Source organism: Emys orbicularis, chromosome 2 (genome assembly GCF_028017835.1).
Source record: "Emys orbicularis isolate rEmyOrb1 chromosome 2, rEmyOrb1.hap1, whole genome shotgun sequence".
Taxonomy (NCBI): domain Eukaryota; kingdom Metazoa; phylum Chordata; order Testudines; family Emydidae; genus Emys; species Emys orbicularis.
In genome coordinates, this window is record NC_088684.1 from 125,457,924 (window position 1) to 125,484,200 (window position 26,277).

At 40.8% G+C, this 26,277-nt stretch overlaps 1 protein-coding gene across 1 annotated transcript in view; it reads right to left on the reverse strand.

The window, feature by feature from the left end:
* The window catches only part of LOC135874860 (glutamate decarboxylase 1-like), a 98,829-nt gene that overhangs the window by 11,746 nt on the left and 60,806 nt on the right, over window positions 1–26,277 (reverse strand). Inside the window, exons 5-12 of the mRNA XM_065399803.1 lie at window positions 21,473–21,607; window positions 18,669–18,911; window positions 17,605–17,695; window positions 12,911–13,023; window positions 11,850–11,965; window positions 9,249–9,328; window positions 5,145–5,199; window positions 967–1,083 (exon numbers count right to left, since the gene is read on the reverse strand). Of these exons, the coding sequence (XP_065255875.1) occupies window positions 967–1,083; window positions 5,145–5,199; window positions 9,249–9,328; window positions 11,850–11,965; window positions 12,911–13,023; window positions 17,605–17,695; window positions 18,669–18,911; window positions 21,473–21,607 (950 nt within the window). The remainder of the gene's footprint in view (window positions 1–966; window positions 1,084–5,144; window positions 5,200–9,248; window positions 9,329–11,849; window positions 11,966–12,910; window positions 13,024–17,604; window positions 17,696–18,668; window positions 18,912–21,472; window positions 21,608–26,277) is intronic.

Genomic DNA, 26,277 nt, shown 5'->3' on the forward strand with positions numbered 1-26,277 from the left:
TAGCAAACCGAAGCCATCAATTATCTTGATCCACAGTGCATACTAACTCCAAGAAGAATTTATATGAAAATCCTCTTTATGTTTACCAAAGATTAGACTGCATGGGTAAGGTTAAATAAACTGAAACGACTTCATTTACATTTAACTTGGTTATAGTGGCACAGTATTGTACCTACTGAAAAAGAAACACTTCAAAATTCAACTTATTTTTAACCCAACATTTCCAATAAAGATTGCCTAAAGTCAGGCCTAAATCAATATTTAGGCATCTAAATAGAACTGGTTTGATTTTAGGAAGTGCTAAGACCTCACAGCTCTGATCAATTTAAAAAACAGAAAATCAGGCCACCAATATAGGGATCTAAATATGCACTTAGATGCCAACCTAAAGTTAGGCAACCACTACTGAGAATTTTGGCTAAAATTCACACATTTTACTTCAGAGTAAAAAAATAATATGACTAGCTACTATTCATTCAACTGTATCAGAAAGAAGAATTTGGCCTAGTGATTTAAATTCAGCTTCTCTTGCCAGGAACTGTACTTATCCCAGTGACTCTGTACTACTAAGGTGGTATTATATGCAGAAGAAAGGATTCGTCATAAAAAGAATAATATTAATCAAAATGATAGTTCATTGTGTGCCAAAGAGGTGTATTATGGTATTTTGAGTTGCTCTGGTCTGACACAAAGAAAATGCATTTTGAAGCAGTATTTGTTGTATTATTCCAAGACTTGAATGAATGCTAACAAATGCTATTTACTTAATTTCCTTTCTAAACAAGCACACCCTTCACTGCAAGATGGTATCTTGTTCAAGCATGTCTATTCATCACAATCCATTCATACACATTAGTTGTATTGGAACCCTTCAAAGCAGATGCTCTTTTCTGAGGTAAAGAAACAAGTTCCAGACTTTAATCCTATAAAAGAATAATTGTGAGCAATATTTCTGAAAAGCATTACATCCACATGCATCCAGAGTCCATACTTCTCGCAGATGTCAGCAATGTTGTCAAGAGGATCAAAGGCTCCATACACTGTTGTACCAGCTGTGGCACTGACATACAGTGGGATATGGTCCTGAAAATAATACAAGATAATTCAGGCCATATTAGCTGAAGGGATAGCTCAGAGAATATGTTCTTCTTTCATCTCATATCAATCATCAGTAGCTATTTCTATAATTAATGTTGCAATACATTTCCATCATCACCCCTTTTCTTCACATTAACAACTTTCCCCAAATTCCCATTTGAGACTGAAATTTTCCATTTTTTGTTTCTGCCTGAAGGTGGTGAATGTTATGGAAAGTTTGGTCAGTACCATAATAATGAAACCAGAAAAGATGTACCTTTAGGAAAAGATGGGAGCCACCTGACAAAAAAGGAGAATATCATCTTTGTTCACTGATTCACCAACCTAGTGAAAAGGGATTTGAACGAGGTTCAAAAGGAGCAGGTGACACAAGCCCACAGGTAAGTAAAAAAAAAGTTACCTTAATAGAAGGCTAAATGTTGGAGAAGGGGGAGGGGCACAGCATGAAAAATTATAATAGACTCATAGGAACAAGAGGAAAATCTGTGGGGGGATTTGCTCAACATGTCTATACTCGGATGCAAGGAGTATGGGGAATAAATGGGATAAATTATGACTTAATTGGTGTCACAGAGACTTGGTAGAATAAATATTATGACTGTAATATTGGTATAGGAGGTACAGCTTGTTCAGGAAGAACAGGCAGGGCAAAAAGGGAGGAGGTTTCATGCTACGTCGAGATTATATATACTTGTTTTGAGGTCCCAAACGAGGTAAAAAGCAGACCAGTTGAAAGCCTCCGGATAATATATAAGGGGTAATGTCATGGTAAGGATCTAGTATAGACCACCAAATCAATAAAAGGAGGTGGAGGATGCATTTCTAGAACATAAAAGAGAAATATCCAAAACACAAGACCTGGTAGTAATGGGGGACTTTAGCTACACAGACATTTGTTGGAAAAGTAATACAGCAAAACACAACATTTCCAATAAGTTCTTGGAATGTATTGGGAATAACTTCTTGTTTCAGAAAGTGGAGGGCATAGCCAGGGGGACAGCCATTTTAAACCTGATTCTGACTAATAGGGAGGAATTGATAGCAAATCTGAAAGTGGAAGGCAATTTGAGTGAAAGTGACTATGAAATGATAGATTGCATGAGTCTAAGAAAAGGAAAGAGTGAGAGTAGAAGAATAAGGACAATGGACTTCAAGAAATACAGACTTCAGCAGTCTCAGAGAACTGATAGATAAGGTCGATGGGAAGAAAATCAAAGGGAAAAATGAGTTCAGAGAAGCTTGAAGTTTCTCAAGGAGGCAATATCAAAAGCACAACTGCAAACTATCCTGGTTGCAAAGGAAAGATAGGAAAAATAGGAAGAGGCCAATACAGCTCCATCAAGAGCTCTCTGAGGACCTGAGAGTCAAAAAGGAATCCTACAAAAAGTGAAAACAAGTTGCTAAGGATGAGTGTAACACCGGCCAACCCCAGTTGTCAGTGGGCGGGATCGAACTTGGGACCTCTGGAGCTCAGTGCATGAGCCTCTACCGCATTAGCTAAAAGCCAACAGGCTGTTAGGTAAGGCTGTAGAGCCGACTCTCTTTATCTCTCTCTCTAAGTCGTCTCGATGCCACTAAATGGGACACGAGACCACACCCAGAAGGTGTGTGGATTACACAAGCACAAAGGACTAGCCCAAGCATGTAGGGACAAAATCAGAAAGGCTAAGGCACAAAGTGAGGCACAAGGGACATAAAAGGTAATAAGAAGAGCTTCTCTAAATATATTAGGAGCAAGAGAAATACAAAGGAAAGTATAGGTCCTCTACATAGCAGGGAAGGAGAGCTAATAACTGATGACATTTAGAAGGCTGAAGTGTTTAATACCTATTTTGCTTCAGTCTTCACTAAAATGGTTAATAGTGACCAGACATTCAATACAGTTAATATTAACAATAATGGGGAAGGAAACCAACCCAAAATAGGGAAAGAACAGGTTAAAGAGTATTTAAATAACTTAGATATATTCAAGTTGGTAGGGCATGATGAAATTAATCCTACAGTATTTAGAAAACTATCTGGAGCTTTGAGAACTCACTTGGTGAGGACAGGTGAGGTCCCAGAGGCCTGGAAAAGGGCAAACATAAGTATGGGCAAACATAGTACCTATCTTTAACAAGGGGAACAAAGAGGACACAGGGAATTATAAACCAATCAGCCTGGAAACATACTGGAAACATACTGAAATAAATTATTAAACAATCAGTTTGTAAGCACCTAGAGTATACTAGGGTTGTAAGGAATAGCCAGCTTGTATTTGTCAAAAAAAGTCATGCGAAACCAACCTAATTTATTTCTTTGACAGGATTACTGGCCTAATGGATGGTGGGGAAGCAGTAGATGTGCTATATCTTGATTTTAGTAAGTCTTTTGATACATTCTGACATGACAGTCTCATAAGCAAACTAGGGAAAAATGGACTAGATGAAATTGTTCTAATGCAGATACACAACTGATTGAAAGACCATACTCAAAGTAATTATCAATGATTCACTGACAAACTGGGAGAGTGTATCTAGTGGGTTCCCGCAGAGGCCAGTCCTGGGTCAGATACTATTCAATATTTTCATGAATGACTTGGATAATGGAGTGGAGAGCATCCTTATAAAATTTGAAGATGACACCAAGTTGGGAAGGGTTGCAAGGATTTTGGAGGACAGGATTAGAATTCCTAACAATCTTGACAAATCAGAGAATTGATCTGAAATCAACAAGATGAAATTCAATAAAGACAAGTGCAAAATACTACACTTGGGGGGAAAAAATCAGAAGCACAACTACAAAATGGGGAATAACTGGCTAGATGGTAGTACTGTTGAAAAGGATCTGCAGGTTATAGTGGATCACAAATTGCATATGAATGAATTAATGTGATGCAGTTGGGGAAAAAGGCTAATGTCATTCTGGAGTTTATTAACAGGAATGTTGCATGTAAGACATGGGAGGTAATTATCCAGTTCTACTTGGTACTGACGAGGACTCAGCTGGAGTATCATGTCCAACTGTGAGCACTGTACTTTAGGAAAGAGGTGGATAAATTAGAGATAGTCCAGAGAAGACCAACAAAAATGATAAGAGATTTAGAAAACCTGACCTATGAGCAAAGGTTAAAAAAACTGTGCATGTTCAGCCTTAAGAAAAGAAGACTGAGGGGGGACCGGATAGCCATCCTCAAATATGTGAAAGGCTGTTACAAAGAAGAAAGGGGTCAATTGTTCTCCATGTCCACTGAATGTAGGACAAGAAGTAATAGGCTTAATCTGAAGCAAGGAAGATTTAGGTTAGATATTAGGAAATGCTTTCTAACTCTAAGGATAGTTAAGCACTGGAATAGGCTTCCAAGGGAGGCTGAGGAATTCCCGTCACTGGAGGTTTCTAAGAACAAGTTGGACAAACACCTGTCAGGGATAGTTTAGGTTTACTTGGGTCCACCTCAGTGCAGGGGGCTGGATTTAAAGACCATTCAAGGTTCCTTCCAGCCCTACATGTCCATGATACTATGGCCTTGGCTACACTGGCAATTCACAGCGCTGCACTTGCTGCGCTCAGGGGTGTGAAAAAACACCCCCCCTGAGCGCAGCGAGTGCAGCGCTGTAAAGCGCCAGTGTAATCAGCGCCTGCAGCGCTGCATGCTCCCTCGCAGCGCTGCAAGCTATTCCCCTCGGAGAGGTGGAGTACTTGCAGCGCTGCGAGAGAGCTCTCGCAGCGCTGGCGGCGCGACTACACTCGCGCTTCACAGCGCTGCTGCGGCAGCGCTGTGAATCTGCGAGTGTAGCCAAGGCCTATGACTCTCTACTTTTAATTGTAAGACAATTTTGTAACTTAAAAGATGTCTTCTATGTAATCCAGGCAAATACTACAATCCTCACTCTGCCAAAACGCCCATTAATTTAAATGAGATTGCATTTGGAGCTCTGGGTGTTAAATACTTTTGAAAATGTGGTTCCTACTATTAACTTCCTTGGCAATTTCACATGAGTGAGGACTGCCGGATTTAGCTCAATATTAATATCACAAGGCTACAAATAATAAACAAACAAACAAACCTGTCTCTTGACTTTGAGTATTTTTGCCTCCAAATCTGATGGAATCATCTTCCCTCTAGATGATTGTAGAATGTTGGGAGGGAAAAAAGAAGAAAATTTAAGTTATTTGTTCTGTTATTCTTGACATTTACCATACTGTTCAGTTGACTCTGTCTGGTGATGTTTACTTATATTTTGTGGCAACATATTTTCAGCCTATATAAAACAGTGGCCAAAAGACAAGGAGCCTGATTTTCCACTACCCTGAATCTTTGCAAGGTGTGTGTAAAGTGGGTGTAAAGCCTTGCCAAATGAGAATGGTAGTATTTTAGATCTACTTTGCACAAGAATAAATGGCTGCATGAGGTGCAGAGCAGTTGTGTATCACTCCCAATGGTCTAACTGGTGCATTTGTGGCCCTTATCACATCTAAATAAAGAGACCATTAATGTAAACAAACTCATTGAAAATTAATGTCATGTTATGATATGGGGCCATGGGGAAGAAAACTGACAATAACAAAAATAACAGGAGTACTTGTGGCACCTTAGAGACTAACAAATTTATTAGAGCATAAGCTTTCGTGGGCTACAACCCACTTCTTCGGATGCATATACGAAGAAGTGGGTTGTAGCCCACGAAAGCTTATGCTCTAATAAATTTGTTAGTCTCTAAGGTGCCACAAGTACTCCTGTTATTTTTGCGGATACAGACTAACACGGCTGCTACTCTGAAACCTGACAATAACAGTTTCTACCCACTTCTCACCATGTGTTTGATGGCAGGATTTGGCCCATAACATTTAGAAAAAATCGGTAATACACATATTTGTAAGTGAGCATAATACATGCTAATTTTAATCTGTTAATAGTTTTTTCCCCTCACATACTAGCCATATTTCTATTATGGGTGCTGCTAATGTGTTATCCTCTTTGGTATCCATCTTATTGCATGGCATACTAATATACTGAAATGCTGGCCTTTTTCTATCTGAATTGTTGCAAGCTTTTCTCTTCCTATACTGCAAAATATTTCCTTTTACTCTTGCAGATTTTGCATTTCAAGTCTGCAGAAATTAAGGAAGTCTTTGTTATATTGTACTCCATGAAAGAATTAGAACCAATTTTCAAACTTGGGTGCCCGCTGTTAGGCTCTTAAATGCACACTTGTTACTACAGAGAATTCTTTCCTGGGTGTCTGGTTGGTGAGTCTTGCTCACATGCTCAGGGTTTAGCTGATCGCCATATTTGGGGTCAGGAAGGAATTTTCCTCCAGGGCAGATTGGCAGAGACCCTGGGTTTTTTTTTGCCTTCTTCTGCAGCATGGGGCACGGGTCACTTGCTGGAGGATTCTCTGCACCTTGAAGTCTTTCAACCATGATTTGAGGATTTCAATAGCTCAGACATAGGTTAGGGATTTATTACAGGAGTGGGTGGGTGAGATTCTGTGGCCTGCTTTGTGCAGGAGGTCAGACTAGACGATCATAATGGTCCCGTCTGACCTTAAAGTCTATGAATCTATACTTATGTTCCTAAATAAAAGTGGCCTGATATGCAGAGGTATTGAGTAGATCAGGTCAGGAAATGGGAAGTTTTCCCTTACAAAATTGTGACCCAACTGGCAAGGGAGTTACAAGAATAACCTTATCCTGGTATGTACATTCTGGTTCACCAAAGAATGTCACATGAGGTTTTACATAAAAGCTAGGGTCACAGCATTAATATTGTTGATTGTGTAAAGAGTTATCTGAAGTCTGTATCAAGACAGACTTGGCAAACAGGTTTTTTGCCAGACAAATGATATTTATTCACTTGCGTCTTTGTCAACATGTGATTAAGCATTGTAAACCAACACAATGGAATCCTCATTTTCATACATAGTCAACAGGGTGGGGAATGTGAAGTCATCAAACTACAAGAGAATAAACTATAGGGGCAGAGTGTGTTATCCTGACTCTGGGTACAAACAAAGTACTTGGGGATATTAAGGAGAAGGCGAGGAAGACACCCCTTTATCCTGCACTTAGGAATTGATTGGTCAGTGCGATTACATTCATGACAATGGATCACAACCTGCCCTGGTTGAAATGCTGCAAAGGACATTAGGGGTGAGATGATCTTCTTTAGACAGACGGCTAGCCAGTTAAGTTATGTTTAGTCTCTAGAAATCATGTTATGATTTTATGTGTAATCCTGTTGTTTCCATTATCCTCTCTCTTGAGGATATCCTAACCTCTTGAATCTTTGATAATAAAATGGTTGTTTTCACTACAAATCTATCTAAGTGCCATGGTACTATACAAGGAGCTGATCCTGAGTTGAATCATTCAAGCAGAAGTGTACACTGTTCCCTAGGGGACAGCAAACCTGGTATTCCTGTGAGTGTTCAGTGAAAAAGGGGCTGACACTACAGGGGGATGCTTCCAAGTGGCTTTGAGCCTGGGGCTCACCTATTGTTAACCTGCAAGGCACAGTAAGGGCCTCTTAACAAGAATGTATCTGACACAGAATTGCAGAAATGTCCTAATACATGTCTTCATATAGTCCCAGAGCAAAATATGGAAGAGAAACATAACCACAAACTCCTACATAGTCCCCTTCCCAAACACTCGCAAAAAAAAATTTCAACAGCCTTGCTCCCAAAGTAAACATATAAAATGAAAGCTATTCAGGTGAAGAAAAGATGGCATTAGAAAGAATAGGTTTAAAAGTGGACCAAATTGTGGTCTAAGCCAGGGGTTCTCAAACTTCTCTCTGAGGCCCCCCTCGACATGCTATAAAAACTCCAGGGCCCAGTGGGGGTGGAGGGGCCTTGGGGCAGTGGCCTTTGGCATAGGCATTGTTTGACTTCTATTTTGGTGGGGGAAGGGGCCAGTGGGGCTCAAGCCATCTCCGCATGGCAGGGTCCAGGGAGGGAGTGCCACCTCCACCCCATGACTCACCCCAGCAGGCCACCCAGCCTGTCTCGGTGGCGGGGGAGGCGTGCAACCAAAAATTATAACTCAGAGGTGGGGAGCTTAGCTCAAAAAGTTTAAAAATAGCTAATGGTGCAGGGGGGTAGCTGGGGCCGTGTGCAGGCAGGGGAGTAGCTCAGGGTGCAGGGAGGGGGGTACTTGGGGCTGTGTGTGGGCAGGGAGGTAGCTCGGGGTACAGGGACGGGGGTGGCTAGGGACTGTGTGTTGGCAGGGGGGTAGCTCAGGGTGTACGGAGAGGGAGTACTAGGGGCTGTGTGCGGGCAGGGGGGTAGCTCAGGGTACAGGGAGAGGGTATTAGGGGGCTGTGTGCTGGGAGAACTCCCCTGCGATCCCTGTTCCCCTGCCAGCCACGGAGCTGGGTCTCCCCACCCAGGGGGCTCTTACCGGCTGCCTTTGCGGGAGCAAAGGGGCCGGGAGCTGAGGAGCAGCTTCAACCTGGGGCACCAGCAGGAGATGAGGGAACGCTGCTGCTGTTAACTGCTCCATGGCACCAGCCACCTTCCGCCTGCGACCTGGCCATGGGTCGGGGAGAGGAGATGCAGGGTGGAGCTGCCCCCGGGACTGCCGTGATCTTGCACTGCAGTTGGGGGGGGGGGTAATGCCCTCCAGATCCCCAACTCTGCCCATGGGCTCAGGGCTTCTGCCCCACAGGGCCAATTTCCTTCCCTGCAAGGTTCTTGGGGTGGCTCAGCATGTCTTGCTCCTTACATAGGGTTAGTAGTAAAACCTCAGTCTAACCCTATATGTGGGCCCCATCTTGAAATCTTTACTTAGAGACAGGTTCCGCCACCTTTATTCGTGTTAAATAGTCAGTTACTTGGCAACTAGTCAAGTAGTATTACTATTGGAATAAAGTTTGTAGAACTGGCCCTTTAATTTTACTCCATCCTTACTCAGGCACAACTCCCACTGACTTCAGTGAGAGTTTTGTCTAAATAGGGACTGAGTAAATACTGAATAAGGACCAACAAATTTGGCTCTGTATTCATAAGTGACCCATAGTTTTGCATTTAATCAATTCTGCTTTAGCTGTAGCTCAAGATCATTTTATAAAGTACAATTCGCCTTAAGAAATAGACACAAGAGCAAGTGGCACAAGAGAAGGTTAAATTCAGAAAAAAACATTTATTGGAAGACATTAAGGGGTTTACCTTTCATCACACTTTACTGCAATTACATTATCTGTCCCAATTCCAAGGACCGCTGCAGCTTTCTTTATTGAATAATGGCTCTTAAAATATATAAAAAAAAAAGTTTATAAGGGAGTTTTGTTAGATACATTGCTGTATACAAAGTACATACCATATACGGATGGCACCATTATTTTTTCTGCCCTAGAGAAATATTAAGTATGTTATGGTTTAGGTCTTGTGATGACACATAAGAGTATAATAATGGGCATGTTGAAATTTACCAAGAGTCCATCAAATCCTGCCTAACAGTGGTCAAAACCAGATGTTTCAAAAAGAGGCTTACCCCTCCCATAATGCTCCTAATTGTGCAATACTGTGCTAAGCTGTATACGGAGTTTACTTCCTGATCCCATGTGGAGATAATTATTTGCCCTGATGACAGATAGTCTGTACATTTTAAAATCCTAGCTAGTGTCATTAGACTGAGCAACTATTCTCGGTAAGACAAAGAAAGCAAAAAAGCTTTAGGAATGTGTACAATATGCTTGAGATTATTTATTAGATTTATGTCAATTATGTTAATCAGTAGGAAATTCATGTGCTTATATGATCATTGATTATTTAAGGGCAAGTCTACACTACCCGCCTGAATTGGCGGGTAAATTAAATATTAAAATTAAATTAATGGAGATATCCCATCTCCTAGAACTGGAAGGAACCTTGAAAGGTCATCGAGTCCAGCCCCCTGCCTTCACTAGCAGGACCAAGTACTGATTTTTGCCCCAGATCCCTAAGTGGCCCCCTCAAGGATTGAACTCACAACCCTGGGTTTAGCAGGCCAATGCTCAAACCACTGAGCTATCCCTCCCCCCCACGTCCACGTTGGGACGCGACAATCGATCCCCGAATCGACGCTTCTACTCCACCAGCGGAGGTAGGAGTAAGCGCTGTCGACGGGGGAGCCGTGGAGGTCGATTTGCCGCCGTCCTCACAGCGGGGTAAGTCGGCTCCGATACGTCGAATTCAGCTACGCTGTTCACGTAGCTGAATTTGCGTATCTTAAATCGACCGCCCCCCCCCCCCCCCCATAGTGAGGACATAGCCTAAGTTACGGGTTGCATGGTAAATACATTTAATTACAGGGTAAATAGTGGGTTATTTTTGCACTATTTTGCATCCTGACCTCAAGTTTACTATTAAAAAGGAACTACAAATCTGCATCAACATACAACTACAATGATAAATAGCATTTGGAATTTCACGTCCCATTTTTTGCATAATATTTCTGCACTATTAAATAAAGGTTTAAAAATAATCTAGATTGTCCTCTGTTAACATCCATGTAAGAGATTATTTTTATGAGAAAAATAAATTAGATTTTAAAAAACACTGAAAGCTCTACTGATTTCACTCTGTACCTCCACAGCAGCAGAGTGAACAACTTTTGCAACTGTGGAACATTCCACCGTGAAATAACACAAAGCCACACCTGACTAACCAACATCAATATTCTGCTTTTACATTATGCCTCAGTTCCATAAGCAATGGTGTAAATATAAATGTAGTTGAAGTTTCATACTGTGCATGTACAATGACAATATTCAAACTCTAATTTTTAAATTGTATGTATGCACATTTGTCTGCAGACTAATCAGGGAAGAGTAGGCACCTGAGGCCTGATCCATTGAGGTCCATGGAAACACTTCCATTGACATCAATCATCAGACCCCTAGAAAGTTTCACTTGGAAAAGTGCCACTGTTTTTGAGTTATACTGGGGGGGGGGGGGGAGAATTCCAAGGGCCAGATTGTGACTTGTACAATGCACCTGTACAATAAGGGAGTAGGAAGGAGTGAACTTCTTCCAGATATCACCTGGGTGTGAAATCTGAACCTTGTGTATGCACATAGCAGTGAATGGATGCTGTTTGTCCAGTTACTTGCCCATCCTCACACCAAAAGCAGTGGGTTGGAATAGGTAAGGCCGTGGCTCCATCACCCCAAAGTGCCAGTGCAAGGAGTGTGATAACTTACTGCTGGTGCAGGTCAGCAGGAAATTACTATCCCTTCCTCTAAAGCTAGAGGATAACAGGGGAGGAACTGTGACTCAGAGATACATTTCTGAGTCACAATGGCTATGTCCACACTGCAATTAGATGCCCCCAACTGGCCCATATCAAATGACTAGGGCTTGAAGGGCTGTTTAATTGCAGTGTAGATATTTGGGCTCAGGCTGCAGCTCGAACTCTGGGACCCTCCCACCACACATGAGCCAGCTGGTGGGTTTTAATTGCTGTGTAGACATACCCAGTGATTTCCAGGGCTAGTCCTGGTGCAGCTTACACCACACCACTTACTCAGGGCTGTGCCTAAAGTCATAAGAGGGGATTTTCAAAAGAGCCTGTGTGACTTAGAACATAAAAACAAGCACTAGTGACTTGCAATGGGACAGGTGCTCCTAAATCATGTAGGCACTTTTGAAAATCTCACTCAAACTTTCTCCAGAAGTATTTCATTTTCAGCTAATTTATTTCAGTAGTCTGAATATTTAAATACTGATTTTCAAGATTCAGTACTGAATCTAGCAGAGACAAGCTATTTACTATAATTCTGTACTTACATGTTCAGAAACAAACAGTGAAATGTGTGGAAGTGCTGCCATGCCTTTGGTTTTAATCTCAGGAAACCGCTTATAACGAGCCACTAGAACACTGTAGAGGTTTGATATGGTCCCACCTAACAGCATGGAAGGGAAACAAATATTTCTATTTTGGTTTGAATAGCTTATTCCTACTGGGAATTTAAATTTTACATCATTGCATCATAGGGCCAGATTCTCAACTGGTATAAATTAGCATACCTCCATTGGCTTAATTTTGATTCTTAATGACCCAACAATTTGCAATTCACCTGCTGACTGCCCATTTTGACTGCAGGATATGTGTATAGAATACCCCAGTCAAATCTTGGCCACAGAATTTTCTCCCCACCATTTAATCCCTTGTGCACTTCTCCAGGCTCCCACTGATTTGATAAGATTTGCCATTGGGAGTCCCAGCTTGTTGGAACTCTTAAGGTTCGTGCTTGTCAAGCAAATTTGATTGCAAGTCTCCTTTTCTTTTCCCCAACCCACCATGTCCCAGTCCCTAACAGAAACAGAGGGAATTAAGGAGCTTGATTCAGAATTATCAGATTCTGATTTCTGAGAGGTTCATTTCTTTCTCTATTCTTATTGTATCATTATACCAGAAGGTGCTTTCTGATAATTAGCTTGAGGTAAAATTGAATTCTGAGAAGCTTTGTGGATTTTTATTCTGAGAAAGTTTTCATTGCAGTAAACTTCTTCTTCTTTATCCTGTCATTTTTTTATTTACATGATTGCTATTAACAATATTTTGAAATTATAAATAATGTTTTAAATAATTTAACCATATTATTGAAAACTGCAAAAAAGTTCAATTCAAGTTTGCTTTTAGATTAAAGGGAAGGTTCAAGTTGCTGCCTATTTTATTTATTTTATTTTATTTTATTTAAGCTATTTTGCTGATCCCTAAAACAAACCTAGTGCAGTTTTCATACAGACCCTGGTCCAAAAGTGAGTGAACTTAATGGAAAGACTCTCACTGATTTGCTTGGGCTTCAGATCAGGCCCATAGCAAGGGTAATTTCCTGTCTACTTACCAGGAGAAAATATACCATCTGCTTCCATTTCTCCCCAGCCAACCATTTCATGCATTTTCTTGAGAAGGATCTCCTCCATGACAACGAACACTGGAGCTATTTCATATGTAAACCTAAAATATGTTTTAAAAAAATAGCAACAGGCTGTTTTCAGAAATGTATTTCTATTACACAAAATAGGCACAAAAGGAATTGAGACAACTTGATTTAGGAGTGATATAAGGGGTGAGATTAGACTAGTGGCCTCCTTTCCTTTTTTTTTCCCCTTTACCTTCTTCTTTCTCATCCCACATAATATCTGTTAACTGACTATACATTTAGAATGTGAAAATGTTCAGAGAGGATATGTTTTATCTACCCTGAGATTGTACTTAAAAAGTATATACATTAGCCAGTTCTCCTCAAGTCTCTCATAAAAAAAGAAAGTTATTTTGAAAGTTACTATGGAGTAAAACTGAAATACCTATCATTTTACAGACCCATCTTTTCTACATTTGCCTTAAATCAGTGGGGAATGCCATATTTAAAGTTCTTCCCAAATTCTAGACAGCAATATGCTGTGGGTGTTACTAAACACTCAGCATGTGCCATTCTGCAGCAATTGTGTTTTCCTGCTAAGCATAGAAGGATACTGTGATTACTGTAGATACCTGAGGTGGCAAAAGTAGACTCTTTAATTGTGCCCACTGAATCTAGAAATGGTGTTCTAGATTCTGTCTCACTTACATCTGTGTAACTGTTGACTTCACTGGATTTATTTGTTGTTTGTTGGGATGGCCCTAAAAATCACAGCTCAGCTGATTAAAATAGTCCAACATTTCAGGGTCATTCCTCAAGTGAATTTTGCTTGAAACTATAACATGAGACAATGTTACACTGTCTGTTTATTACTACAGCACCTCCCAGGTGTGCTTTCTAATATGATGTCCTGGGCACCGAGTGAGGCAAAGCATTTAGAAGATTCCCAAAGAACCATGTATAGATGTAGAGCCACATCATGGCCCTATTAGATACTGGGGAGCTGCTGAGGTGGAGAGCTAAAGGAAGGTATTTGTAGATGGAGTTGGAGAAGGCTCTCAAACCAAAGTGACCAGATTGTGTGCAGACAGACAAGAAGCCAGTGTTATAAGAGCAGACAAAGAACTAGAGAGAGACATAAAGTCCGCTTATTACACACACGCTCTCACCCTAATTCAAATATCTACATGACTCCAAACCAATTTAAAAAGTCCATTCCCAAAACTTCCTAGTCACTCATGTGAGCATTTATATGGACTCTTAAAAATACAAAGGAAAGGAGGAAGAGCTATCATTTACTAAATTTAGGAGTGACACAGTGATTTTTATCTGGAAAAATGGAATTACCTACCAAGCTAAAAAAACCCCAAACACTATATTGTTTCCTGACTGACATATTAGTCATTCGCTTTGTGTGGCTAATATTGCTCTGTAATACACGGGAAAGATATGAATGTTTACTAGGCAGTTAGTGAATGAATGTAACTATCAGAGCATGACATTATGACTGTATCATAGCAAATAAAAATTGAAGGTGTAGCTATTTTCTGTTCTCCCTTTGACTGAAACTACTTATAATTGTACGGCTCTCCAGCACATATTTTTAAGTTCTATTCTTTCTTAGAATTGTATTTAGTTAAAAAATATGGTTATAGCTAATCTGGTGGTGTAGCTACACTATTCACTATAGACCTATTAGACCTCCAGCTAAAACAGAAACAATTTTGATTGAGCCAAAAAACTATACCAAGACAGCTCTTAAATTTAGTTCAAAATGTCCAGGTGAAAGACTATAATCTGCAGCAACCAGCCAGGATAATTTTACCAAACTACTCACAGCTGTCCATGCAGTTTCCACTCAAGCATCTCCATAAACACCCCAGCTTTGTTGTAATAGAAAACAATAGCAGGAATTTACTTTGGTTGAAAGAAATCTGGGGCTTACATTTTCCATGTGCAATGCTCCGTGCATGAACAAGTTTGACTGAAGTACAAAAATGTAGGCTAATGAATGTAAACTATATTTGCATGCCAGACTGTCAAAGTGACAAGCCAGTTAATAATACATTAGTGCTTGACTAGGCCCTGATCCAGCAAAACACTTAAGCACATATTTAACCACATAACTAGTACCCTTCTGGTTGGGCGACTCACATAGGTAACGTTAAGGAAAGGTAAGTGTTTTACTGGATTTTGTCCATAGTGTTTTTCCTAGGTAGATCTGAAAGTACTTTCCAAAGATGGGTAAGCATTATCATCCTCATTTTTTAGACTATCAAATACATAAATTCTACTGTATGTGAATTAATATATCTCTAAGCTGAAAAGGGTTAAGATGTTAGGGTACACTGACATTCTGCACACTTTCTCCAGCTAATCTTTCCTACGGGGTTATACAATGCATGTTTTTCTGAAATGTCTCCAAAGAGATGTGTTCCAATGTTCTTGTGGATAGTAAAAATCTGCTAAGACATTTGAATTGGGAAATAGGGACAGAAATACAGTGTGGCTGAAAGCTGTTTAGGTGCAGCATTGTTCATCTCTGTGGACACTAGTCTCTGTTCCAGTGTCTTTAATAATGTTGTCCTTTTAGAAAAGAAAAGTTTGATTATTTTTCCCCATTACATTATAAACTGCACTGAGCGGCATCCCTTAGAATGTATGACTGGAAATTATGGATGTAAGATACTTGGTTTTAGGCACATGGAAGGTACATTGGCTAATTCTACCACCTCCATTCTTCCTTTCTACTTTTCAACTTCTCCTGCCTACCAAGACCACACAGTCTACTCCACATATTCTCCACAGATAAAGCATCTTCAATAATCCCCTCAAGGCCTCTGCTTCCACCTCCCATTCTCAAAAATGAGCTGAACAAAACTTTTTTGTCAAAACTTTTTTTTAACATGAAAAATGATTATTCAAACTAAATAAATTTTCATTTTGGTCCAAATTTTTGTAAAAAGAAATAGAAACTGATTTTTTTTATATGCTGAAACTGGTGTTGTTTTTTTAAACCAAAATAGTTTGTTAACAGATTTTTATTTGGGGGAAATGATTTTTTGTTGAAAAAAACTAAACTTCCTCCATCCACAGAAAATTTGTGGGGCAGGGGATAGAATTTTTCAAAATTAATTGTGGAAAATATATATATTTCAGTCAACTCCACTAGATCCTTTATCCCTTCCAGGAAGCATCCAGTTCTCGAATTCACTTTCTTAGCCAAGTCTCTCACTCTCTCTTTCTCTCTCTGCCTTTCCTTATCTCAAACACCCGCCCTTAATCATTTACACTCCTTGCAGAGTAATATACAAAATTCTTACTAGGATTATTAAATGCTATCAACAAAAATAAAACAAATTAGAGTTTTAAAAGTTCAGTATAATTGTTACAAAGTCTTATTTTACTGGAAAACATGTGGCCAAATCTCCAAGATGAAAGTCTTGAAAGTATATGGATCAAATGTTCCAAAAATCACTTCTTAGTTTGCAGCTGCAACTTGATGCACTAAAAGTTTTGCCCATGCAGTTTTTCCACTCCCAACATTTAGCATGCTCAATCCTTGTATTTGCATTTATAAATCAGGGAGTTGAGCATCTAATTACCCATGATGCATGTGCCAATTTAAGGTTTTGTGTTCACTAAGATGTCTTGGATGTATCAAAAGTATTTGAGGGTGCAGAATTGCACATGCCAATCCTGAAGTCTGGTTTGAGGTTCCTTTGAAAATATGGCAGCATGTGCCAAAATGTTCATTTTGGCCATTCAGTCCTACAAGTTTCACAAAAAAAGGAAGATTTTGCTGTGTTATGGTTATGCTGAACATTTTGCATATACTTAATTTGTTTGTGTTTTATTTCAGAAATTCTTCTAGTGAGAATCTGAGAGCTCTGAAATTTTGTTATATTTCATGTTTAATTATAATAGAATCAATCAGCTTTAAGTTGCGGTTGGGATTTCCTGGGAACCCCTCTGGTAGAGGCTGTGGCAGAGAATCAGTTCATCCTTTGGTTGACCTAGCCATGTTCTCTCCTCAGCAGTCATTTTGGGGCTATATCGGTCAGCTATGAACTCCCTAGTGGAGCAGGGGATGTGTGCAGTCTGTCTCCTGCAGTCCCTCTCTGGGAATTTTCCAACATCAGGGGCCTTACACCCTTGGTCACATGGATGTAACTTGGGACTGAATCTAGTCCTGTAACATAAACAGGGATGTTAGTGATTTTGAGTTCCCATTGTTCGGTGCTGATGTGTTTTTCAAGTGAACCCTGTTATTCCCTCTACTCAGTACATCTGTGTATGTTTTGCCCCAAAATAAACCTGGATCATTATTAGCTGCTCTTAAGTTAAATTAATTGGCTCATAGTTTTAAGACTGCTGTCCGGAGTATGTTCTACTTGAAAACAACCAGTGAGTTTACATCCAGTGCAGGCTCCTTAACAGCCATTGTCACTTTGCTGTACATCATGGTTTATCTACCTCAGTTGTCTGTAGTGCACAGATTCCTGCTACATAGCCAACACTATTTATGCAAGCGTTCACGCATTTGTTTAAAAAATGGGAAGTCTGTGCTTGCTTGTTTTCAGATAGGTACTTTGCATTCTAGAAAAGTAGTAAAAAGTGGCTGGCTTTTGTTAGTATTTAACTTGTAACCAAAGACTGGGATTTACAGTACATACATGTTTGTATTTGCAGTAGCTGACAGCCATTCACCAGCTAGTCCAACAATGTCAAGGCCACTGGAAAGTTGGTTGAAGTAGCGAGGATGTCCTAAAATGAAATAAAAATAAACCAGAATCTGTGTAAGAGATAGAAATATATTGTTCTTCAGCTCAGTCCCCAGTTAACTTGTGTTGATAAGGACAGTGAAATCAGTATGGAGAATAAGAAAGTGTGTCTCTTTATGCTAATGTTGGGGAAAGAAGCCTTCCTTAAAAATGGGTATGAAGTAAAACCTAGGACATTCAAGTCTTTATTGAGCAAATTAATTAAACTACATTTTCCAATTAAGTAGCTTACTTTCTACTAACACCAGAATTCAAATCATTCAAGACAACTGATCCCTTATATTGGAATGTGGGTAACATTTTCAAAAGCATTTAGGTCAATAAGATTTATGTGCTTTAGAGCATTTTTCCATTTGTGATCAAAATCCTTTTACTATTCTGAACCAACTGTCTCTAAATCTAAGGATATTTTTGAACCCAATGTGCTATCCCTTAAACCTTTGTACATGCCAAGTCAATTCACATCTAAAAAGGCGTTAAAAATAAATATACACAGTTGGAAAAATTGTCTAAATATTTTAGAAACCTCCCTAGTGTCATGCACTGCAAAGGTGAAAGAGAACAGAAAAACAAACAAAAATACTCAGCCCTGTCTAAAATGTTGTCAGTTCCTGTACATAACCCTCTTTAATGAATAATTACATTAAATTATTTAAATAAAGAATTACATTAGTGAATAATTCATGAAAGTGTTAACTGGTTCTCTTGAGGAAGTGAATTCTCACCCCTTGTTTCTTACTGTATCAAAACAAGTTGAGAGCAGAACAATACGCACACCCCACTGGAAATACAGGATAAGGAAAAAAATATTTAACGAGTTATATGAATCTGGCAAAACGAAGAGTCCTGGACAAATTGATTCCAGTATGGAGAAATGTCAGATCCCTAAACAATGATATATATGCCTGTGAAGATATGAGACAGATACATTTTTGCTGTGGGGGACACTATGTTACCTGTTTTAACTCCATATTTTAAGGTATCCCTACAGTCAACAAGTATCTGTTCCAAAGGCTCTGGCTGATCACCCAGCTCCAAGCTGAACCCTTCCAAGCCTTCCAGAAGCTGATGGGGGTGATGAAAGTCCAGAACTTTACTCTTCCCGTCATAGGTTTTTTTAATATAATTCAGGAGAATTTCTACCACTTCAAGCAGGAACTGGTCTGTGAATTCCTCACCATTCCTAGTAGGCAACAAGTCTAGGAAGAAATCAAGGGAACATCAGTGTAATGTTAACAAGTACTCAGGAGTCAGGTTGGTTGGAGACAAGACACACTGCTTTTATTGACTTCACAAATGCTCTGTTCAGTCTCACCCTGCACAGGCTTCTGGGAATATCCAGTTTCCACTGAACATGCTCAGAAGTTTACTCTAGTTGCTTCCATCGTTGTAACACGTTGTGGTGTTCAGTGAGCATTCAGACCCAGATCCTCCAAGGTATTTAAGAGCCTTATTGCCAATGGAAGTCTTAACTGTTCATTTTGAGGAAGTGAATCCTCACCGCACTGGAAAATCAGTGGGAGTTAAGCTCCTAAATTCCTTTGAGGATGTGGGCTTAAGTGCATAAAGTGCTTGGAAAAGATCTGCTTTATTCGGTTACCAGTTCCAACCGACTGTGCATAACAACAACAACATGAACTTCTGCAGCGTCCCACCCAGACTCTTTTTCTAGGAAGCTCAGCCCTTAAAGGCACATATTACTCATCCCTACTATTATCATGTAAGGGCTTAGCATGTTAACCCTCTTGTAGCATTCACGATATGTTGCACTTCTGTAGCACCTTTCATGTGCGGAGCTCAGAACATAGATGCAGATAGTGGGGAAACAGACATTTTGCTCAGTGACCCAACTCTCTAACAGGGTGTTGAAGGGCCAATTCAGACTGGAAGAGGCTAGAAGGGCAGGGATAATTTCCTACTGGTACAGAAAGGAGATTTACTATGCTACTGTTTTCAGTTTGATTCTCAGATCCTGAAGACCACAGCTCCATCTCAGTCTACTAGTGACAATGCAATTGATAGGATCAACATTTCACTCATCCTCTTCCCACTAGAAAGGAGGGGCAAGATCATCCATAAATCCTTGGGTCTCTGCCTCACCACCATGATGAAAATACCCTTTGAATCCATTCCCTTGTACTCAGTGGCCTGCGAAGTAGGAAGAGAGAAACTCCTAGGTCTTCACTGAGCATGGGCAAAAATTCTAATGGCTTAGCTACCCCTCCTCTGGTCTATGGGTACGGGCTACAGGAACCCTTGGTTCCTCCTCAGGGTGCATGTGTGTGTGGTAGGGTTGCCAGGCATCTAGTTTTCAACCGGAACACCCGGTCGAAAAGTGACCCTGGCGGCTCCGGTCAGCACCACCAATCGGGCTGTTAAAAGTCCAGTCGGCAGTGCTGCGGGTATAAAGGAGGCTTGTCCCTACCTGTCCTGGCATCACGCGCTGCCCCCGGCCTGAGCACTGGCTCTGTACTCCCATTGGCCGGAAACCACGGCCAATGGGAGCTGGGGGGGGCGGTGCCTGCGGGCGAGAACAGTGCGCGGAGTGTCCTGGCCCCCCCCGCCTAGGAGCCAGACCTGCTGGCCACTTCCAGGGCCCAGCACAGAGTCAGGATAGGCAGGGAGCCTGCCTTAGCCCCGCTGTGCCGTTGACCGGGAGCCGCCCGAGGTAAACTCATGCCCCAACACAGAGCCCCAACCCGCTGCCCCAGCCCTGAGCCCCCCCAAACTCAGAGCCCCCTCCTGCACCCCAAACCCCTCATCCCCAGCCCCACCCCAGAGCCTGCACCCCCAGCACAGAGCCCGTACCCCCTCCTGCACCCCAACCCCCTGCCTCAACCTGAAGCCCCCTCTTGCACTCCGAATGCCTCGGCCCCACCCTCAGCCTGGACCCACCTCCTGCACCCCAAACCCCTCATCCCCATCCCCACCCCAGAATCCACACCCTCAACCCCATGCCTCAACCCGCAGCCCCCTCCCACACTCTGAATCCCTCGGCCCCACCCCCGAGACTGGACCCCCTTCCTGCACTCCAAACCTCTCATCCCCAGCTCCACCTGGAGCCCTCACCCCCTCCTGCACCCCAACTTCCTGCCCCAGCCTGGAGCCCCCTCCTGCACCCTGAACCCCTCATTTCTGGCCCCACCCCAGAGTCTGTATCCCTAGTTAGAGCTCTAACCCCCTCCCACACCCAAACCTCCTGCCCCAGCCCCGTGAAAGTGAGTGAGGGTGGGGGAGAGCGAGCCACCGAGGGAGGGGGAGTGATTAGGGGGGCGGGCCTAGGGGAAGGGGTGGGTGGGGTGGGTCTCGGGGAAGGGGCAGGGCTAGGGTGTTCAGCTTTGCGCGATTAGAATGTTGGCAAACCTAGTGTGTATGTGGGGGGAAATTGCTGGTTCTTGACCTATCAATCTATGGAGGGTGGGAAAAAAAGTGGGGGGACTTCTACTACCAGTTTTGCCTGCTGGCTTTATTTAGGAGATTTGTTACCAGATTTATGAAGATTAGAGAGAATGAGGAGTAGAGAGGGAGAGATTGGGAACAGAGAAAAGAGGACACTTCATCTTCATTGTCCTCCATCTTTCCCCATTGGTCATATAAAATGTGGTCATCAAGCTGAACCATGACACATCTCCACAACAGGCTGTTTAGAAACAGGGAATCTTCCCAAGAGAAACACCAGACAGAATTTGTTGACAACAAAAGGAACAATTATAGAAAGGGTTGGTTGTTCTGTTGTTTTGTATTTTTATGTCACACTTACCCGATGCATAGATATTTGAAAAATTAGCCACAAGGATCTCAGCGTTAGTGTCCTTTTCCTTCTCTTCACTTTCTCCCTGAAAGCTAGAGATATGTTTCTCTCTCAGCTGGGAAGGTTCAAGATGGACCCGTTCATCTGGGAAAATGCCACCAGATTGAAAAAAGAAAATGGCTTTAAATGATTATTTGCAATATAGGAATTTCCAGACCAGATCAGACGATAGTCCATCCACTAGTCCAGTATTCAGTCTGTGACAGTTGCCAGAGTCACAGTTCCAGGGTAACTGCACCTGTATCCCCACTCCAAGGTCCACTCAAGGAGTGTCTAGTCAGTCATCATCAGCCCACTAGGGGCCCTAGTAGGCCAAAGTCTTTCCAACTCTTCTGCAAGGTCTAGGGCCTCCTATTTGACAGAATATCCTGTCTATTTACTGGATCAGAAAGAAGACCCTAAGTAAGTTTAAATGCAGCCTTTTTGTATCATAAGCCCTTTCTTTGTCTGTTGATCTCTGGAAAACCCAGTTTGAACAAGTATACACGAGCCTTCCTAGGGGGTGGTACTTCTTTGAAGAATTAGCAAATTGAGTAATTCACCTTAATCCCCCTCATCCCCCCGCACACTGTTTTTGGTTCCTGCCGGAATTGTGATAACCCTTCCCCACCCCAGAGTTACATACAATGCCTGGCCCACAATGATACATAAATCATTCATAAACTTGTATTGGCTTGCAAAATCTGGCACAGCCATTAACAGGTTCTTCAGAGGAAAGTACAAGAAGCCCAGAGAGGAAGTTTCCTCCTACAATAATCTCCATCAAATAGTGACTGGATTATTCTCTGAAACATTTATCCCGTATATTTTATGCTATCTAATAAAACTGAATTTTCTCATTATCCTTATAAATGTCTAATCCTTTTCTGAACCCCACTAAGCCCTTGGGTTCAATAATATCTGATGACAAGGAGTTCCATGGGTCCCTTTACAAGTCTCTTTAAATCCCTCTTTCCACCATGCCCCTGTGTGATTTATCTGTGCCCCTATGTATATATTGTTCTGCCTATCTACTGTCAAGGATGGCACATTAACATAGAGCTTTACTCTTTCTAATACATATAGAATAGAGGAGGACACCCTTCCAAATCACCCTGGCTGCTTATCTTTTGGGGCCGACTTTGATACAATGGGATGGCTTGTTGGGATAATGTGCTAATCAACGTGAGAAATGATCAAAATGTGGCCTCTAGCTATTTACCTACTATTTTTTTAAACATTTAACAAACATTTAACTTCCTTTGACAAACGGTTCATACAGCCCTTCAAACTATTACTTCTGGTCACCATAATTTCAAATTCTGACAGATGCCTACCTAACATATTTCCCATATTCCTGAGGATTTCCTAAAGGAATCTCTAAAAGGCATTTCCAAAGTATCTAAATCCTTACGATGCATCCCATGGGTAAGATTCATATCAGGAGATCTGCCAGTGCAAGCCAAACAAAATAGTTGACTTCTGAAGGAATTTGCCTTGGGGAAAGAAAGGAGCCCCACACGATTTAACCGGTTATCTGACTATAAAGCTAACTTTTCTTTTGACTTCTGCCTGCACTCACTCTGGAAAGAATCTGGACTTGAAGATGGATTTTAAAATCTGTTTGCCAATGAAGTGTGTCACAAGAGTTACTTTGACACATTTAACATCTTACTCAGGTAAATTGCCACCACAGCTTGACAACTTTGGGTGGACATGGCTGTAGCATAAGTAACAATTGTCACTGGACTAAGGCACTTATTTAATTTTTTTTAAGTACAAAAGCTAAATCCTAGACTCTGTTTCATTATCACATTGAGCTAATGCTTAAAACAGCTATCCAAAGAGGCAATTAAATTAGAACAAACCTTATATTCCTCAGATAGCCATCTGTTTAGTTTAATAAAAGGAGGTGCTTTCCTATTTTGGTTGTTGGATGGAAATGACTAATTTACCTAGGCTTTTATTAAATTAATTTTCTTTTATGTGATTTTGGGTTAATAATTGGGGGGAGCACAAAATACAAGGATCCATGTTTTGGGTTTTTTTTAAGATGGAAATAATTGAAGCAAATACGCCTTCTTTTCTCTCATTGCCCTAGTGCAGTATGGTAGAGGCACAATGGGCACCACAGCTCTTGCTCACAGATGTTGGATCTCCTTTGCTCTCAGTGTTCTCTGGTTATGTGTTTCAAACAACAACATTAATACTAATAATCAGACATTTGCTTAAGCAGAACAGCAAAATCAAGGCAAGCAATACAACTTTGAAATGCTGTTGTTTACATGCAAAAAGAGGTCAACAGGTGTAGTCCTTGAAACCCATACACACGGTGTCCCTAAAATGGATATGGGAATTTCCTCCACTCACAAAGGCAATACAGACTGGTCATTGGAACTACAGGGAACAAATTAATATGAGCTGGACTGCACATAGTCACTGACTGGACAATCATCAGACAGTAATTTACAGTCATGCTGGAGGGAATTTTTAATTCTTGTTTTTCCTTTTCAGTTCATAAGCAGACTCTCGTTACTATTTTAATTCCGTGTTTCGTAATTAAACAAAGAAATTTACTTGCATCAAATACAGTTATAAGACTTGATATTTGAACAGCAGCTTCTAATTTTGCAGTGCTGTTTTGCAGGCACAAATAACAGTCACATGTCTAACTGCACTACTGTGCCTAAAATTAGATAGTACCAGGTAAACAGCTAACAATTTAAGCGTTCAAAATGCACCTGCAAAACTGAAGGCTGGGATGAGGCCTCTATTAAGGTTGTGCCCAATACTGTACTCCTTACTCCGTTACTACCAATGCCTTATGATGTCAAAGGGGGTTTTACCTGAGTGAAGACTCATAAAATATAAACCTGTCTGTATTTTGTTGAGTATTTTTTCACTTAAACCACAGCCTAAAGCCTAAAAGTAGCAGACATAATTTTACTTGTATAATTGACTGCTAAGTAACTATGCAGTGTTATTCTAGCCACGTCAATCCCAGGATATTAGTGAGACAAGGTCAGTGAGGTAATATCTTTTATTGGACCAACGTCTGTTGGTGTGAGAGACAAGCTTTTGAGCTTACACAGAGCTCTTCAGGTCTGGAAAACTTACTCGGAGTGCCATAGATAAATACAAGCTGGAATAGATAGTTTAGCATAAGTAATTATGGTTCACATTTCAGGGTGAAGTTGGCATAATTAAACCACTCCCAACAAGCAGCGGTAGCTATATCAGCGAGAGAGCATGTTCCGCCAACATAGAGCTCTCCACACCAGCACTTCTGTTTGTGAACCTTATGTCAGTCAGGAGTGTGTTTTTTTCACATCCCTGACCGACAAATGTTTTACCAACAAAAGTGCTGGTGTAGACATAGCCTCCGTTTCCAAGACCTGAAGTCTCAAAAGCCTCTCTCTCTTGCCAACTGAAGCTGTTCCAATGAAACATATTACCTCACCCACCTTGTCTTGCTAAGTAACTACAAAGATAACATCTTTTCCAGTGGGTGTCTAACAACGTGCCAATTTTACTTATGATGGAAATGCACCAACTGTTCTAGTTAAACTAAAATAAGTATTAGCAATTATATAACTTCAATATCTGTAGTATTCCCTTGATAATTCCTATGCGTACAATATTTTAGGTGATACCAGGACTCCAATAATCGCAGAATTTGCAGTGTTCAAACAGCAAATATTAGACATAATAAGAAAACAGCGCGTGTATTTTCAGTCTGAATAACTGTTTCAACACTGCTAAAATCAAATCTTCATTTTAACTTAATTGAATAATATAACACTCTCTTGTTTTTCTGTTTATACTATTGTAGAATGATAAAAGGCCACTGTGTTCTGTTACTGAATCCTCCACAGGACTCAACTGTTCTCTCTAATGAATAAGAAAATATTAATGGGATTCCATTAGCTTTAAACTATGACTGTTCTCTTGACACAAGTCAAAGCAAAGCAGTTCAAAAGTCTGATCCATTCGCTTTTCTGTGTTTAAGCAAATATCTCTCCATCGTTTATACCAATATTGGGGAAAGGACTGTCTTTTTGTTTTGGTAATAGAGGATTAAGCTTTATATATTCTGTATGTATTTTGAGAAGATAGCTTTCTTCTTATACCCATTTTATATCAATGCAACTACCCTGAGTTCACAGAAGCTACTCCCAATTTGAACTGGTGCAAATGACACCAGAATCAGTTGCAGCAACTTTGACTCTGAATTTACGGGATATTTTCTCAGTGCATATTTTGAATGTGATCATTAGTGTGGAATGGGCTGCTGTAGGGCATGATCTTCAGAAACACTCCTGATTTTTTCTTTTAAATATGATTAATAGCTAGACAACTAAAGAGAATGATTAGTATCAGAGGGGTAGCCGTGTTAGTCTGAATCTGTAAAAAGCAACAGAGGGTCCTGTGGCACCTTTAAGACTAACAGAAGTATTGGGAGCATAAGCTTTCGTGGGTAAGAACCTCACTTCTTCACATCTGAAGAAGTGAGGTTCTTACCCACGAAAGCTTATGCTCCCAATACTTCTGTTAGTCTTAAAGGTGCCACAGGACCCTCTGTTGCTTTTTAAAGAGAATGAATGTCAGGAGAGAAAGCAAAGATGCAGAGTATAAGCACAGACTTAATGCTGATTTGTTCTCTTCTATAAGCAGTAAAGTTTAACATCCTAATGAACTGAACGCTACTTTGGGAAAAAGTGGTGGAAATTGTTTGGTTTTACACTGTTTTGCCTCAACATACCAAGCATGTAATA